This window comes from Miniopterus natalensis, chromosome 19 (assembly GCF_054644295.1).
Source record: "Miniopterus natalensis isolate mMinNat1 chromosome 19, mMinNat1.hap1, whole genome shotgun sequence".
Lineage (NCBI taxonomy): Eukaryota > Metazoa > Chordata > Mammalia > Chiroptera > Miniopteridae > Miniopterus > Miniopterus natalensis.
In genome coordinates, this window is record NC_142099.1 from 32,868,960 (window position 1) to 32,885,933 (window position 16,974).

General features: G+C 51.9%; 1 protein-coding gene across 2 annotated transcripts; it reads left to right on the forward strand.

Annotated features, from left to right (window-relative positions):
* The first annotated feature begins 1,213 nt into the window (after positions 1–1,213).
* Positions 1,214–11,290, forward strand: FMOD (fibromodulin). Of its 2 annotated transcripts, XM_016214837.2 has the most exons (4): positions 1,214–1,423; positions 2,737–2,766; positions 4,068–5,055; positions 9,525–11,290. In XM_016214837.2, exons 3-4 carry the CDS (start codon positions 4,077–4,079, stop codon positions 9,674–9,676), a joined length of 1,131 nt encoding a protein of 376 aa, XP_016070323.1. In that variant the 5' UTR covers positions 1,214–1,423; positions 2,737–2,766; positions 4,068–4,076; the 3' UTR covers positions 9,677–11,290. The 2 variants fall into 2 exon arrangements, with proteins under 2 accessions (XP_016070323.1, XP_016070317.1); XM_016214831.2 differs by lacking the exon at positions 2,737–2,766.
* Positions 11,291–16,974: the final 5,684 nt, after the last annotated feature.

The window sequence follows — 16,974 nt, forward strand, 5'->3', positions numbered from 1 at the left end:
GCAATGCAAATATATTTAACACCTCTGAACTGTACACTCAAAATGGTTAAGAGGGTAAGTTTTATGTTATATGTAATTTAACACAATTAAAAAATTTTTTGAAAGGAGTTGTTTCTTGGATGTGAGGTCATTAGTTGATGAGAGCATTTAAGACACGTGATCTAAATTCTAAGATTCCAAAATGTTATCTTCCAACCCCCAAACTCCAAATTCAGACTCATATACCTGTATGAGTACATCTCCACTGGAATGCCTAACAGGTAACTCAGCACATCCAAAGCATACTTTGGTTTTCCACCCAAGTCTGTTCCTCCCCATCTTTCCAATGTCGGGAAATAGAGCTACCACCCACCCAGAGGCTCAAACTGAAAATCTAGGACTCATTCTTGACTTCCCTGACTCCTCCTGTCAGGTTCATCTTCAGGACTTGTCAGTGCCTTGTCTAGAAATACATTAGCCTTCTTCCACTGCACTGGGCCAATCTGCCCTCACCTCTTAAGGAGGCTGCGCTGGCGCCTCCTGCTTCCACCTTGTCTCCCTTTCCCTACATGGCAGTCTTTCTCATGTGCCTTTAGAAACGTGAATCAGACCCCGTTGCTTCTCATGAGTGGTTTAAATGACAACATGTCTTTTTTAAAATAAAAACTAAACCCATCCCATGGCCTAAAAGCCCCTTCCTGGTCTAGCTCCTGCTTGCTCCTCTGGCCTCATCTTCCCCTTGCTCGGGGCGTCCACACCTGTAAAATGGGTACAGCAGCAACCAGCTCTCCCACATAGTGAACATCAGCTGTGCGCTAGGCCAGGCACCTCACACACAGCATTTCATATTGTCCTGGTTCAACCCAACAAGGTAAGTGCGAGGAGCCCCAAGATTAAATGAAAGTGTCTGGCGCTAGCACACAGCAAGCTGGAGCCAGGGAGGGTGAACACTAGCTCTGCGGGGGGAGGGAGACACGCAGGTTGCTGAAAGAGTTAATTAAGATGCCTCTTCCCAATTCCCGGCCCTCTCATCCCGGCATCTGCCCTTGTGGGTTTAATGAAAAATCCAGGCACTTCGCAAGAGCCTGTACAAATAACTTCTAGGGCGCCACTAACTCATTCAGCAGAAAGACCCAGGGCTGCCAATGCTTCAGGGAAGACAGTGAGTGGAAAGAGGTGGGTTTTTAGCGGCGGGCAGCAGAATTTGCGCGGTCGGATGTGAGCTCCGCCCCTGCAGCAGAGCTGAGAAAGCCAGGATCCCGGCTCCTCGGCCCCTCTCTTCACAATATTTGATTAGGAATTTGGGGGCGGGACCCTGGCCTGGCACAGGCCCGGACACTCTCAGTAGACACCTCACTCCTTCTTTCTCTCACAGACACTTCCTTCAACGCAAGGAGTCCACAGACAGAGGGACGCGGTGACTCTCTGAAAGGTTCAACTCCAGGTAAGTGTGGTCATTTTACTTGTTGCTGTGTCTTGTTCCATAAAGAAAAGAAAGGAAAGGAGCTGGGGAGCGGGAGGGGGCTGCAGGGAGGACTCGATCCTCCCTCTCCCTCTCTGGGCCATGACCCCAGGATGCCTGAGGGAGCCAAGGGGAAGTAGAAAGAAGGGGTTCCAACATACTGCTTTTGTCCTGCAGCTCCTTTCTGATCATTGGGGGGACCTCCGGTTCTCAGGCACGAGAAAGCAAAAGGAAGCCAGCTCTGCCCTGCTACTCACAAATGCCACCCCTTTGCCCTGTCCCCCCAGTCTCTCATAGAGAGCGGTTGTGGACCTAAACGCTGCTGTGGGAGGAGGGCAGTTTTGTGTATTGTGTCTGAGTGTCTGAGTGTGTGTGTGTGTGTGTGTGTGTGTGTGTGTGTGTGTTGCTGAGGTGAAAGGGAGAGAGAGAAGTGTTGGGAGTTGACCATGTCTAGGGAACTGTAAAGTGGGGGTCCAGTCCAGGAAGGGGGTGGCTTCTGGCTTGAGCTCCTCCACTCTGATAGGAGGGAGGGATGGTTCTCTAGAGAGGAGAAATGAAAGAACAGCAGCAGCTCCTGAGTAGGCTTCCCCAGTTCACAGAGTGGTAGTCCTGGGAACTTTCCACCTCACAGAACTCTGAGCACAAGAGGGTCTCCAGCATTAGGAGGTAATTTCAGAGTAGACAATGCTGGAGCAACATTGCTAAGAGATGGGGCTAGGACAAGAGGAGGCATGAGGTCCCCACCAACCCTGTCAGCAGTCAGGGCTCCTAAGGGGAGGCCAAAGTGGGCAGGATGCAAGCCCCTGGAAAGCTGAGTCTTGAAGAGGAAGATGGCTCTTGTCTGCCAAGGTACCCAGTCTGGAAGGAGAAATGGAGACAGAGGCTCACTGTGCCAGCCTCCAGACAGCCACCTTGGTCCTGCAGCAGCCCAGAGCTGTGCATGGAAAAATGCGCTGTTGGCAGTGGGCCGCTCCATCAGTCTTCACTCCTGGCCAGAGCCAGGGTCCAGCCAGCGTGCCCAGGCAATGGGCAATTGGGTTGGCTTCTCAGAAACACTGTGCACTCTTTGTCTGAGGCTTCAGGCTGCTTGAGAGTGAGCCAGGGTGGGTGCCTTTCCTCTGCAGCCCAGAGGCTGATGGAATGAAGCTGGCCTAAGAGAACTGCTTTCAGGGAACAAAGAGGTCTGGGAGGGGTGATGACCACAAAGTGACTATATTGTCACAGTCAGGGTCCTCCCCATCAGTTCATTGAATTTGATGCTGGCTTTTAGACTTCTTTCTTTCTCCTGTCCACAGTTGCCAACCTCAGCAAGGCCCAAATGCAAGGTGAGAAACATATATGACTTTTCCAGGACCAAAAAATTTCTAAGGCTTCCCTATCCAAGGGTGACACTCGAACCTCTGGACAGTGCCCATTGCTCACAGGGGTATGCAGCACTTTGGCTGTAGGTATTCAGAGCAGAGTACTCAGGCCTGATATGTCACCCTCTGGCCCCTCATCTCCCATACCTTCACCTTCCCTCTCAGATGATACTAAGCCCACATTTCTCTCCAGGCCTCCTGTTCTCATCTCACTAGCACATAAGCTCAAAGGCAACGGGCTGATGCCAGTGTGGGGGTCTTGATATGGAGCTTGTAATCCAGATGTCTCCACAGGGAGCTTGGGATGAGAGGGGGGCACCAGAACTCCATTCTAAAGTCACGTTCCCTTGGGCCCATCTGAGAGTCTTCAATTCCTATTCCTTTTTGGTGTTCCTCAATTCATTTATCTTGGCCCCATGTGGCTCTTGCGTAATGTCCCTGGTGGAGCATGAAGAGAGCTGATACTTCTCTAGACAGCACAGAGGACAGCCAGTGGACTGACTCAGACTCTATGCACTCAGTGCCATTCCTGGGGCTAGTGTCCCCATTCTGGAGGGGATCTGTAACTGTCATATAAAAACCCACTGCCTGCCAAGTTGCATGTGTAGCCACAAACGGCTAACCCAAGAGTATTCTCACCCAGTAGACTATTCTAGATGCTGGCACTTTAGAGGGTAGTTCAAGCTTCATGGTGGCTGCAGAGGGATTACACCCCTCCCCAAAGACTCAAAATCAGAAACCCTCAGCCTGCCCAAGAGACCAAAACATCTTTCAGAAGTAGTTCAGATCTTCCCCTTTGAGGTCTCAAGCCACTCTGGAGGTTTCCCAAAGACGTGGAAAGAGCCACAGGGCTTTTTCCTTAGACTCTCGGAAAGTATTTTCCCTGGGGAGTCCAAGTTGGATGTGAATTCAGACTGAAGAGCTCCCACCCCGCAAGGATTGCTATGGGCTCTCCAGCTGCCCCAACAGAACCTTCAGTTTGCAATGCATCTGTCCGTCCAAAAAAATGCAGCACCCCCTATTCAAGTTTCTTCTGATCTCAAAGACTCTGCTTCTGTGACTCTATGACCAGGGGAAATTTTACCTAGCTCCTCTCAGATAGCCAAGGTCCAGCTGGGATGAGGCATGGAGGAAGTGAGAGCAAGGCTCCTATTTTCAGGTGTTTGGCACTAAATTAGATCTGCCCAAAGCCTAAGGCTCACCCACTCTGCCTCCTTAGAGTCTCACTTATGCCTGCTTGCTCTGTTCTCTCTTCCTTTCTGCAGAGAGACAAAATGCAGTGGGCCTCTGTCTTGCTGCTGGCAGGGCTCTGCTCCCTCTCCTGGGCCCAGTATGATGAAGACCCCCACTGGTGGTTCCACTACCTCCGCAGCCAGCAATCCACCTACTACGATCCCTATGAACCTTACCCTTATGAGCCCTATGAGCCTTACCCCTATGGGGTGGAGGAAGGTCCAGCCTATGCCTATGGCTCTCCACCCCCATCAGATCCCCGAGATTGCCCCCAGGAGTGTGACTGCCCACCTAACTTTCCCACGGCCATGTACTGCGACAACCGCAACCTGAAATATCTGCCCTTCGTGCCCTCCCGCATGAAGTATGTCTACTTCCAGAACAACCAGATCTCTTCCATCCAGGAAGGAGTCTTCGACAATGCCACCGGGCTGCTCTGGATTGCTCTCCACGGCAACCAGATCAGCAGCGAGAAGGTGGGCAAGAAGGTGTTCTCTAAGCTGAGGCACCTGGAGAGGCTGTACCTGGACCATAACAACCTGACCCGGATGCCCGGCCCACTGCCTCGATCCCTGAGGGAACTCCATCTTGACCACAACCAGATCTCGCGGGTCCCCAACAATGCCCTGGAGGGGCTGGAGAACCTCACAGCTTTGTACCTTCAACACAACGAGATCCAGGAAGTGGGCAGTGCGCTGAGGGGCCTCAGGTCTTTGATCTTGCTGGACCTGAGTTACAACCACCTTCGGAGGGTGCCTGATGGACTGCCCTCAGCCCTTGAGCAGCTGTATCTGGAGCACAACAACGTCTACTCAGTCCCAGACAGCTACTTCCGGGGGTCACCCAAACTGTTGTATGTGCGGTTGTCCCACAACAGTCTCACCAACAATGGCCTGGCCTCCAACACCTTCAATTCCAGCAGCATCCTTGAGCTTGACCTCTCCTACAACCAGCTGCAGAAGATCCCCCCAGTCAACACCAATCTGGAGAACCTCTACCTCCAAGGCAATAGGATCAATGGTGAGACCTTGGCAAGGGGCATGGGGAGTGGCTGTCCATTTCATTGGAAAGACCCTATTCTGAGGGCTAGTGGCAACACAAAAGAAATAGTAGTAGGGTAGCTAGAGAGCACAAATAAAGCAACCTGAAAACCAAGCCTTGCACTTACGCTAAACAGCAGGGTCAATAAAATTCAGTGGGGGTGGGCTGGTAAGAAGACCTCCCAGAAGTAAGTTTCAGTCTAGGTCTTGAGAGATAAGTAAGTGGGCATGGGCTAGAGGAGCTCAGGACAAAGCCATTCTGGGAAGACGAATTGCCACTAACAAATGAACCAGTCATGGAACAGGTCTCCTGTAGGGGACAGCCAGGAAATTCATGTCTGAAAGGAAGGGGTCATGTACTGAGGAGCAGTGAGATATGAGTCTGGAAAGGTTCGGGAGGGGGTTTAAGTAGAACTTCTAGGACCCCTTCTGGGAGGAAGGCGGGTTAAGAAACCGGGGCATCTGCACCTACTCGCTGGCCCAGAAGAGGATGAGCTCTGTTCCCACACGACCTATTCCTGCCTCTGCAGCTGGCCTTGTGCTGGGGGTTTGCTTGTTTTCAAACATAACAGCTCTTGGACAAGAATGTGCAGCCTCTCGGAGCTGAACTCAGTACTTGTTCTAGTCAGTTCTCCCCCGAGTTCGAGGAGTCCCTGGACAGGGCAGAGGTCCCCCTTGAATAACATGAGCCTGACCACCCCAAAGCCCTGGAGTGGTGGCCAAGGACACCAGGCTTCTTGTTTTCCAAGCACTTCTCTGCAGATGCCTAAAGGAACCAAAAGAGCTGCCTCTCTGCCTCTAAGAACTAACATATTCATTTCAGATTGGATTGTCTAGTTGCTTTTCAGCTCCTGCTCAGAGTCTTTCGTTCAGAATGTGCTTACATTACTCTGGGCCTCTGACATCCTAATCCTCGCTGGGAGGTCCTGAACCAGCATCTAACCTCCCTCCCTCTGTCAGCAAAGCCCCCCTCTCCCTAGGGAGAGAAAAACTCATTAATGACCACTAACAGAGGGCTTTGAAGTCGAGCCTGCTGAGAGCCAGCAGCACCTATAGGGACTGAGTAGTCACCCTGTTTCTCTTTTTCTCCCTGTGCTCAGGGAATAGATCAGTCATTTGGCAAGATGTTAATGAGCTAGACAGCCCTCCGAGAGACAGAGGTACCAGTCCCAGAGGTTGACAGTGGGGCTAGAAAGGTGACAGGGTGTCTGGTCCTCCAGTTTGAAATGCAAGACACCATCATGTGCAATGCAAACTGTTTTGTCTTTAAAGTTTCTTTTCTCGTTCCAAGTGGGACAGCTCTCAGACGTCTCTAAGACGTTGCCTGCCTCAAAGGGTTTGGCATTTACCCATAGCTGTCCATCATTCCACTAGCTCTCCATCGTCTCACCCAGAAGTCACCACTACTTACCTGCCACCCGTTCTGAACCCAGGAGGACTGTCACATCAGAAATGTCATATTCTATGCTGCATTTCATCAGAGTTTGACCTTGAAAATGTGACAGCAAAGCGCAGCTGGCGTGGGAGAGAACCCATTTGTTACTGCCTAACTGTGCAATCAGAGAAACCTGGGGTGGAAGTGGCTCATCACAGCATCTGTCATCACTCTGCCCTCATGGAGAACCACATCTGCTGCTCAAATATTAGGTGGCCCACCCTTCCCAAAAGCTCTGACAAAGACACAATTACTTTAGTAAAGCGTCCCAAGGTCTTGCAAGAAAGTTCTCCCTTAAGTCAAAAAACCTAAAAATTTTCCGTGTCTACCCTAAATCCCTTCCTACAATTTCAGCCAAATCCTTTGTCCCATTATCAGTCTCTCTCCTAGTCTTCTCTTTGGCAAAATAATACCAGTTCCTTATTTTTCTTAATTAGTGAATTAATGCATGGAAAGTCCTTGGTGCCTGGCCTGGCACATAGTTGAAAAAGTAATGCACAATTACTATTATTATTGGCTTTTCTTCTCACTGCCACTTTGAAGTCAACAGACATAGTTCTGTTTTATTTTACCTTGTGCATTGCAAAGATGGGGAAACTGAGACACAGAGAAGAAAAAACAGTCTCTCCCGGTCACCCAGACTATGTAATATTGCACCCTGAACCCCTGCTCTAATTGTCCAAGGGCCTGGAGCAGCCGCCTCTGGCTGAGGATGGGAGGAGTATCTCTCCCACTCAGATCACCAGCAGGGAAGACAGTTGCCCAAGCTCAGCCCCTCTCCTAGGGCGAATGACAGAAAGGTCCCTGCACAGGCAGGCAGGGGCCAGGGGTGGGGGGTGCAGGCGGGATTGAGGCAGCCGCCTGTGGAAGGAGCCGACAGAAGGGCGGGAACTAAAGGGTGTGCGAGGAAAGGCCTGACCTCGCCCGCCTCTTCCTTCTCCCACTAGCATCTCCCTCAGACTTTCCAGCCTGGCAACGGCAAGGGAACACAACTCGGACTGTATTCAGTAGCTTTGGGATCCAGTGGAGCGGGGCGGGTTCAGCGGGAGGAATTTGGAAAGACTTATGTCAGTTTTTAATCTGGGCTGGAAAGTGTCCTCAGAGTCTCCAAGCAGAAGAGCCCTGTGCTGTGAATGAGCTTGGAGAAGAAACACAGGGGGGCGCACAGTACCCAACACATGGGTAGAATCTACATACACTGTGTGGCCAGCAGCCCCCCAAGTACCCCCATATTTATTATGGGCAGATTTGGGATCCAGGATTTGAACAGATGGTCTGAGGGCTCCAGATTCAATCCTAGGACCTCCAGCGTAGCCCCAAATAGGGTTGGAAACGATACTTACACGGGGCCACTCTACATCTCCCCAGCCCCCCACCCCACCCCACCCCATTGCTTCCGTGCCGACACCGTGCACCCAGCCCCCGGCCTTTGCTCTGCCCCCGACCTGCCCACTCAGAGGCCACTTGGTCTATTACCCAGAGCACTTAGATTTTCTCTCCCTAGTGCTTTGCTCTATTACCCAAAGCACTTCAGATGTCTCACCTCCCCACTGCGCCCAGAGTCTCATTACGCTTTGGCGAGGGTTTTCCCGCTTCCGTTTACAGTGCAAGTTAACTGGCTGCAGCCTCACCTCATCTCCTCTGGGTCAGTTCTTAACAGGCTGAAAACTAGTGTTTGTGCTAATTTAAAAGCACGCTCTTCGCCTGCCTGGGAGCTCTCTATACCGTCTTCCTCGCCGCCTCCTTTTGCACCGCATAACCGCGCCCTCCCCCGCGCCCTCCCCCGCGCCCTCCCCCGCGCCCTCCCCCGCGCCCTCCCCCGCGCCCTCCCCCGCGCCCTCCCCCGCGCCCTCCCCCGCGGCCCCTGGGAACCCCTCCCTGCGCTCCCGCAGCCCGGCAGCTGCCCGCACGGCTCCCGACCCCCGCAAGCTGACAGCGCCCCTGGTGGACGCAAAAGGCGGGCTCCGGGTGGGCTGGCGGCTGCAGCCCCGAGCGCGCCGCGGGGTTCCCCCCCCCGCCCGCCAGGCCCCGCCTCGACGGTCGCTGGGGGAGCCCCGGGGGCCTCGGAGCTTTTCAGTGGTGGCTTTTGTTGTCCCTGCAGGATTTTTAACTGAGCTCTTGCTTTTCTCCTTTCAGGCGCCTGGCCAGTAGACTCTAGACAGAGGTGGTTGATTTGTCTTAAGAGGGCAACCAGAGGGATGGGGGCGGGGGCAAGGCAGCAGAAGGATTTGTTAAAACCAAACAACTGCCGTACCTATTAGGGTTACGTGGCTTGGCAGGAAAGCTTCAAAAGGGGGAAAGTCTTTTGAGATTTTTAAAGAAGAGATAAACCGTAATCATTAGAAGTGCAGGAGCAGGGGGGTTGTGTGCTTGACTTTGGAGGTTCACGGCAGCCTCCTTCGTCCGTGAATTGTCCTCTCCGTGAGCCTCGGAGCCCTGCTCACTCCCCGGCGGTGCTGGGAATGGAGGGGCACAGCCCCCCAAGCTCGGGCACGCAGACACAGTCTCTCCGCCCAGGAGTTCTCACTTTCGTTCCCTGCCACTTTCTCTGTCTGCAAAGTGGCCGGAGATAGTCCAGATGGAAGTCCCTCCATTTCCCTTGACTTCCATCTCAAAGCAGTTTGCAAGGCCCTCTGGGAAGCTCCCCACACCTCTGAGCTGCTAGGGTTGGCCTTTGAGCTCCGTCTGCCCCCCCCCACCCCCCCCCGCGCACGGATGGGAAGAGACCAGGTCCTGGCTGGAAGAACAGTCACGGGCGTCGCAGGGTCTGCAGAGCACAGGCCAGGCTGGGGACGGGGCAGGAGGCGGAGCAGACGGCGGAGATCCAGGCCGCCCTGGTCGCGCCCCCTAGGGGTGCGAGTCGGTATGACGCCCAATCCTGGAGAACGCTTGGGGCGCTCAGCCAGGTTCCAGCCCGGGCACCGAGCAGTTTCACAGGCTGCCTGGCCTCGCTGTGGATCCGGGTCCCGGATCCGGGCTCCTCCCACCCACTGCCGCCCCTCTTGTCCCCACAGAGTTCTCCATCAGCAGCTTCTGCACCGTGGTGGACGTCATGAACTTCTCAAAGCTGCAGGTGCTGCGCCTGGACGGCAACGAGATCCAGCGGAACGCGATGCCCGAGGACGCGCCGCTCTGCCTGCGCCAGGCCAGCCTCATCGAGATCTGAGCGGCCTCGCCCTGGGCGCGGGGCCCAGGGCCCCTCGCCCCACTGCATTTGGCTTGATGGTTTGGTTTGGCTTTTGCTGGAAGGTCTGGGACAGACCATGTGACAGAACTCCACGCGCCCCCTGTAGCCTTCTTCCCTGTGGGCAGGGTCGGGTGGGAGGAGGGACACGGCCCAGCTCTAGTTTCCAGGACAGAAGTGGCGGCAGAGGGAGTAATCCCCGACAGTCCCAACGTCAGAACTCTCACTGCCCTTAGGTTCTTCCCGCTGATCTGGTGTCATGAACTTTAAAAGTTGCTTGGTCACAGTACACAGCCTGCTTTCCCACCGAGCCCGGACTCTGAGCAGCGCTGGGCAGCGCGCCCATGTCCGGGGCTGGTCATGCCGCTCCCCTGGGCTGGCGCGCATTGCTGCTCAGAATATACCTCTAGTCCACCTGCCTCCTCCTAACTGCCCCCAGCCACTCAGCTTGCTGCACAGCCAGCTCTTCTATGCCTGAGGCAGAGACAGGAGGCCCCAAGGCACTCGGGCACCTGCCACCAGAGAACCCACACTGGTGTCTGAAATTGGAGGTCACCAAGAGTCACCCCTATGCCTCCCTAACCTCACTCCTTGAAAGCCACCAGAGGAGGTCACCAGTATGATGACAATATTCAGGGCCTGATGTGGGAGGAGACAACCAACCTTAGGCTTAGATCAATGGATGGGGCTGTACCTTAGCAGCCGGGCAGTTTTTCGAAGGTAGATCAGACTTCAAAAGAGGGGAGTCAGACTAGGCTGCACTGATGGGGCTCCCCAGTAGTTCTGTTCCTGCCCTGCACTTTCCACATTGGCAGCAGCTCCCTACTTGGGTCTTTATCCTCAAAGGGGAGACCATGTGGTTCTCAGAGCATTAGAGAGGTAGTTTGGCTCTTGCTCCTCTTATCCAAGCAGGAAGATCTCCATCCTGATGGGAGAGACAGACTCCAACTAGCCCTGGACTTGCCTGCTAGCTCAAGGAGGAGGCTGTGGTTCTCCTGCATTAATTGATTTGTGCCAAGGCCACAGTTCTGTAGTACCAGCTCTGGCTGGAGATGCTCACTGGGCCCATGAAGCCCAGGCCAGGCAGCCAACTCTTTCCTGTGCTGAGCATAAAACCCTCTGCTTTCGCATCTCTGAGCTACACCCTCATTACTGAGGATGCCTGTTGCTTTATAGCTTGGCTGGAGAGCATTGACTTCTCCCCATTTCTGAAAGGTAATGTTGCCTGGGGCCTAACATTCCTTCTCTTTGGGGCATCATGGGGATGGAGCCATCTGGGAAGCCCAGGGAGAGAGAGAGAGCCCTAGCTTGGCCCTTGCCCAGATGCCATTGTGTCCTTGATGCTGTGTGTGTTTCTCAAGAAGCGAAGGGGGGATCTTTGGACTATGTTCGTGGCTCCAGACCCTGAAATCCACAAAAGCCAAACCAGCTCATTTCAACCAAGGAGCTCTGGTGTGAGGGGCAAAGCTGCCCCCGCCCCAGGGCTCTTCAGAAAGCATCTGCATGTGAACACCATCATGCCTCTATAAAGGATCCTTATATAGGAAAAGCATGAGTGGTGGCTAACCTGACTAATAAAGGTATTCTACAACTGCATCTGCAAGAATGGAGTCATTAAAGGCAGGCACTTTAAGAGGACCTAGTAGGGTCATATAAGCCTCAGACCGAAAGAGCCCACTTTCTCATCTATTCTGCTTGGGCAGATGTAGCTAAAGGGGAAAAAAAAAAAAAAAATCACCTGTATAAAATCTCTAGGAAGCATACTTTGTTCACTGGAAGTTCTTGAAGTCTAACTTCAATCTCTCTAGCTACACATTTCCTTCCACTCGGTCCCCAAGAGATAAAGAACTGGTTTTTTCAAGCATTCTGGGTCTCACTGGTCCTGAGTATTCTTGTCTTAACCTCTCCTGCCCTCTAGCGGCAACGTGCAGAAGTGGGGCAGTCAAGCACTGCAAAGCCCCGTTGGGCCTGGAAGAGAAAAATAAGCGTCAGTTCTTTCACTCATCCTTTTCGACCAGCACATTTCTTGAAAGCCTTTCAGTGTCAGATGTTGTGCTAGGTGCTTAGCAACTGTTATAAAGTTAAAAGGGCAGACTAGGATTTCACTTTCAGGACAATCCACTGTTCTCTAATAGAGAAACAACTGATATTTATGGAGCACTACTATATTCTGAGAAATTCTGTGCCAAGTGTGTTACCAATGTTATAGCCCTATCTGAATCCAGAGTAAACTATTTTGATTCTAAATCCCTGGAGCAAGAATTAGGCAGGGATGTGAGTGTATAAAAGATCAGAAGGAAATCATGACTGGAAGCACAGGCCCTTCTGCAAGGACAGAACATTCAGCACATCCTGAGGGAGGTGGAGACATGGACACATAGGCAGGGATGCAGCCAAGCTACAAGAAAGAGTCCTTTGCCTCTAAATTTTTTTAAATTCTCACCCTAGGATATTTAGAGAGAAGAAGAGAGAGATGTGGGGGGAGGGGGGTAGAGAAACAATGATCAGTTGTCTCTCCTACACGCCCCAACCAAGAATAGAACCCACAACCCAGGTATGTGCTCTGACCAGGAAGCAAACCCACAACCTTTTGATGTGCCAACTGAGCCACCCGACCAGGGCTCTGCTTTTAAATTTTGTTTCTTAGTGGCTCCCATGAGTATCCCAACCAAGACAGAGCAGGGGGAGGAATGGGAGCCAGGCCCAGCCCTGCTGCACGCTGCCCTCCTTTCCAAACCCGGTGCTTCTCTAGAGGGTAGGCAGAGTGGATTGACGGTGCCTTAGGCTCCATTGGCTCTTTTCCTTTAGGTACCATTTGATCAGTACTTATGTGCTGCGTGCTTTCCTTATTTACCTCATTAGCATTCCTAACCATCCTATGCTAGAGGTATTATTATTTTCACTATTTTACAGATGAGGAAACTGAGGCACAAAGAGGCTGAGGTCACCCAGGAAGGAAGCATCGAGGCCAGGGTCTGACCCCAGGCCCTTTGTTTCCCCGGCCTGTCAGTCTTGCTACACTGTTCCTACTGTGTGACCCCGGAGAGCCCTGTGTTACTGGTGTAAGTAGGACCTCTAGGAGTATGGAGATGCTTGGTAGTAATGGGGTGTCACAGTGGAAGAGACCATCTGACTTTATTGTTCATGGATGTAAGTCCATTCTGCTCGTATTCACAGTCCCTTTATGAATTTTCCAATTCAAATTCACTCTTCATTAATGAATGTTTACTCAGTGCCCTTGGGCAGGCACTGGGGATGCTGCAGAGAAAAAAAGCAAACGGTCCCTGCCCTCAGGGGTTTTACAGCCTAGTGCGATGATAAATGATGAACAACAGCAAGAAAAACCACCCTGAGGAGAAGGAGCTGTGAGCACAGATCTAGTCGAGGATTGTCAAGGAGCCTGGCCTAGAGTGGAGGCTCAGGCGCAGGGACCCAGATGCGGAGCGAGAGTGTAGCTAAGCAGGTGAGGTGACGGGAGGGGCAGTGCAGCCCAGGTAATAGCATGTATTAACGCCCTAATGCAAGAGGAAGCTTCGAGACACTGAAAGACAGAGAAAATGGCAGGAGCACAGAGACCAAGGAAGAGATTTTTAAGTGATGAGCCTGGACTTGTAGGCAGGGGTAAAACCACCTATTGCCTTTGTTCTCTAGTTTCAGACACAAGTGCCAAGACACTACCAACATCCCCAGCCTGCTGTGCTAAGGCCTGTGTTGTAAGCAGTCTCCCAGTTCTATCTTCCAGCCACTAGTGGGCAGCATCTTGCTTCGCACCATCAGAGGCTTTCTGAAACTGAAAAGGCTCCCAGTTCTCCCAAACCTGCTCTGGTTAGCGCCCAGCCCCACGGGCACGGACCAAAAATCAAGACCCCAGAAGGCAGGGTGTAAGCGGGGGTCTTGACCTTGTGTGCAGTGAACCCCTTTGACAGTCTGGTGAAGCCTACAGACCTCTTTTCTAAAAGTTTTCAAAGGCATATAATAAAATATATAGTTTTTTCAAAAGAAACCAATTACATTTAAATAGTTATAAAATATATAAATGTTTACATAGGAAATATTTTAAATAACAAGATCTAGCAACAGTCATTTCGAATTGCTGATGACCATAAATGGCGTTTCTAAGTGTTTTCAGTAATTCATATGACATAAAAATACCTGTGATTTCAGTTGGTGATGAAGCCTCAGGTACTGCTAACACGGTTGTTCTTTGCTACCTTCATAATTGACAGGCATATTAATTTTCAGTTAGTTGTATGAGAAATAAAAATAGGGTCTTCTCATCCAAATTCAGGAATTCCTGTAAGTTAACCCATGAAAAGACAGGCAGAAACCTGGACCATAGAGAAAAGGCAAGAAGAGAAGACAAGTCATGGTCTTCTCTCTCTGAGTGCAGCTCAGCCACTCAACAAATTTTAACTGCACGCAAAACTCCGAGCCAGACAATGTATCACTAGTTGATAAATTTAGGATATGAAAGAATGAACACAGAGCTCTCGAGGTACTTGCTGTGGAGTTTGCCCAGAGAATAATAAAAATATGCAATTTGCCTTAGCTGCTTAAGAGACACAGTTGATTAAAGCCCATGAGACAGTTTGATGTGTCAACAGAAACATGTGGACAAAATGTCCCTTCATTCTTTCTGAAGAGGAAGGAATGATGAGGGCTGGGGTGGCCAGCAAAGCTGCAAGAGCAGCCCCAAGCACCCTCTCCCTGGGGGGCCCGAAACCCCTCTTTCATTTTTAGCTCAGCCATGGTACAGGGTCCACAGCTAAAGGGTGTCATCAGGAGACTAAGTATCCTGTGTAGACCCCCTCACACTCTCCCAGAAAGAATTCTGCCTCAGACAGACTGATGGAGGCTTTCACCACCGACTGAGCCTCTAGGTGACCCAGGGAACCATGTGTGCCCAATGGAAGCAAACACATTGCTCAACCCCATGGCAGCGTGAGTTTCCAGAGCAGTGATCCTTCCTGGAAACTAGGCCATGCCCTGGGGACAGAGCCCACATGTGGTTTGAGCAGGACTGACAGAGGTCGACCAAGTCCTTGGCTTCCCCACGTAGTTCAGGGAGCAGAAAAGGGGGGGACAGTGGCACAGAAAGGCTGGACTGGGCAGAAGAAGCGAGCAGACCTTGCCCTGTCATACAGGGCTCCAACAAAAATTGCAAACGTAAACGTAAATGCACTGTTTCCACCTACGTATCCGGGTTGCCAGCTACACTTAGAAAAGAAAGAATTACACTTGACCCAGTTTAAGAAATAATAACAGGAAATGGGTCAGAGTCCCAAGAGAAGATAATGGGACCCACCTACATAAGCAGAAGCATTAAGAAGCAGTAGGGTTCATCCTGAACCCTCCTAAAACCCACCAGCAGAGAACATCTACCCCAATAAGCCCCACGTCTCCTCCACAGATGTCATACAGAGCCATGGGCCTTGGCAAAATAAGGCTCTGGAGACAAGAGGGGACAGTAACAGATGCATGCCACTGGTGCCAGGTTTGGCCTGTAGTTCTAGAGGCAGATCTGAGTCAGATACTAGAGCCAACAATTGCAGTTTGCACAAGAAGGTGTGGGAAAAGCTGTTTCAAGGAAGAAGCCACAGAGCCCAGATCTGCTCCAAGCCCAGGAGGAAAGGTGAGTCAGGATCAGGTGGGGGTATCATTGTGGCAACACGGGAGTGGGCTCAGTGCATCCCTGATGGCTTCAGCCCCGGCCGAGTGTCAGCTGGTGCTTCCTGGCCCATCCTTACATGTGGTACCTTAAAAGTATGAAAAGTGCCCTGGCAGGTGTGGCTCAGTTGATTGGAGCATTGTTCCGTACGCCAAAAGACGGCGGGTTTGATTCCCAGTCAGGGCACATAACCAGGTTGTGGGTTCGATTCCCAGCGCCTGGTCAGAGCACATACCTGTGTTGTGGGTTCGATCCCTGGCGGGGGCACATATGGAAGGCAACCAATCGATATTTCTCTCTCACTTCGATGCTTCTCTCTCTCTCTCCCCCCGCCCCTTCCTCTCTCTTTAAAAATCCATTTAAAAAGCACATATCCTCAGGTGAGGATTGAAAAAACACAAACATTTGTGTCCTCAGAAATCTAAGACATGCAATCAATAAGGACTATTTGGAAGTCAGACCATCAGATAGAAGGAGGGGTTGTGTCAGTCCCAAATCTCTAGCAACAGAAATTGAATTGAGCTGATTTAATTAGAAAAGGCCTTGATGTCTTTATCTGTTTGTTGGCTCCTTAAGGAAGGGGGTGTCGTATCACGTGGCTCACAGACTCTGGGAGGGCTCTAGAACCAGGTTTGAGGGCGTGCAGCCAAAACAGTGCCTGAGACCCCGTCCATGCAGACCTACAGCCGCCGCTGGCAGGGCACGGACACCACCGGCTCCACCGGCACCACCAGCAGCAGACGGCGGGTCACGGGGAGCTCCGCTCCTGCCTGGAGCCTGGTGTGTGGGCCACGGCCGCCCTGTCCTCACCAGAGGGCATTCCGCAGACCCCTTCTCTTGCACTCTGCCTAACCAATGGCAGAGCCTCCTCTGGGGAAATCTGAGGAAGAAGGTTCAGGAAGCTCACTGGCTCCCACGCCTGCCTCCACCGCTCCGCGGAGCTGAGTAGCAGGCGCCCGGTGGGTGCAGGGTGCCCTTGAATGAATCAGGCCTGCTGCATACAGATGCCTCCTTCCTCTGAACCTGGAAATACTTCGTTCTGGCTCACACTGCTTTGAGCCTGCTTTCAAGCCTACAGAACCCATCCGTAGGAGTTTCCCAGGGCTGCCGTAACGAAGTACTACAAACTGGGTGGCAGAAAACAAGTTTGAAGCTTTACTTTTTCTCTCGCAGTTCTGGAAGCCAGAAGTCCAAGATCCAGGTGCCAGGAGGGCCTCGCTTCCTCTGAAGTTTTCAGGAAAGAATCCTCCCTGGCCTCTCGCAGCTTCTGGTGGCTCCTGGTGTTCTTTGGCTTGTGGCCACATCACTCCATTCTCCGCCTGCCCGTCTTCACCCGACTGTCTTCTCTCTGTGTCCTCTCCTTTTCTTATCAGGACACTAGTCATTGAATTTAGGAACCATCCTAATTCATTATTATCTCATCTTGATGTTTAACTAATTTCATGTACAAAGACCAAATAAGGTCATACTTTAACTGTCTGAGTGGACGTGAATTTGGGGGGACACTGGTTAGTTCATTGTACCATCTAAAGGGGACTTCCCTAAGGCAGACTAGAAGAGCTTCATCTAGGACAGGGGTGAGGAACCCAGCCCGTGGGCCGTATAGGGCCAG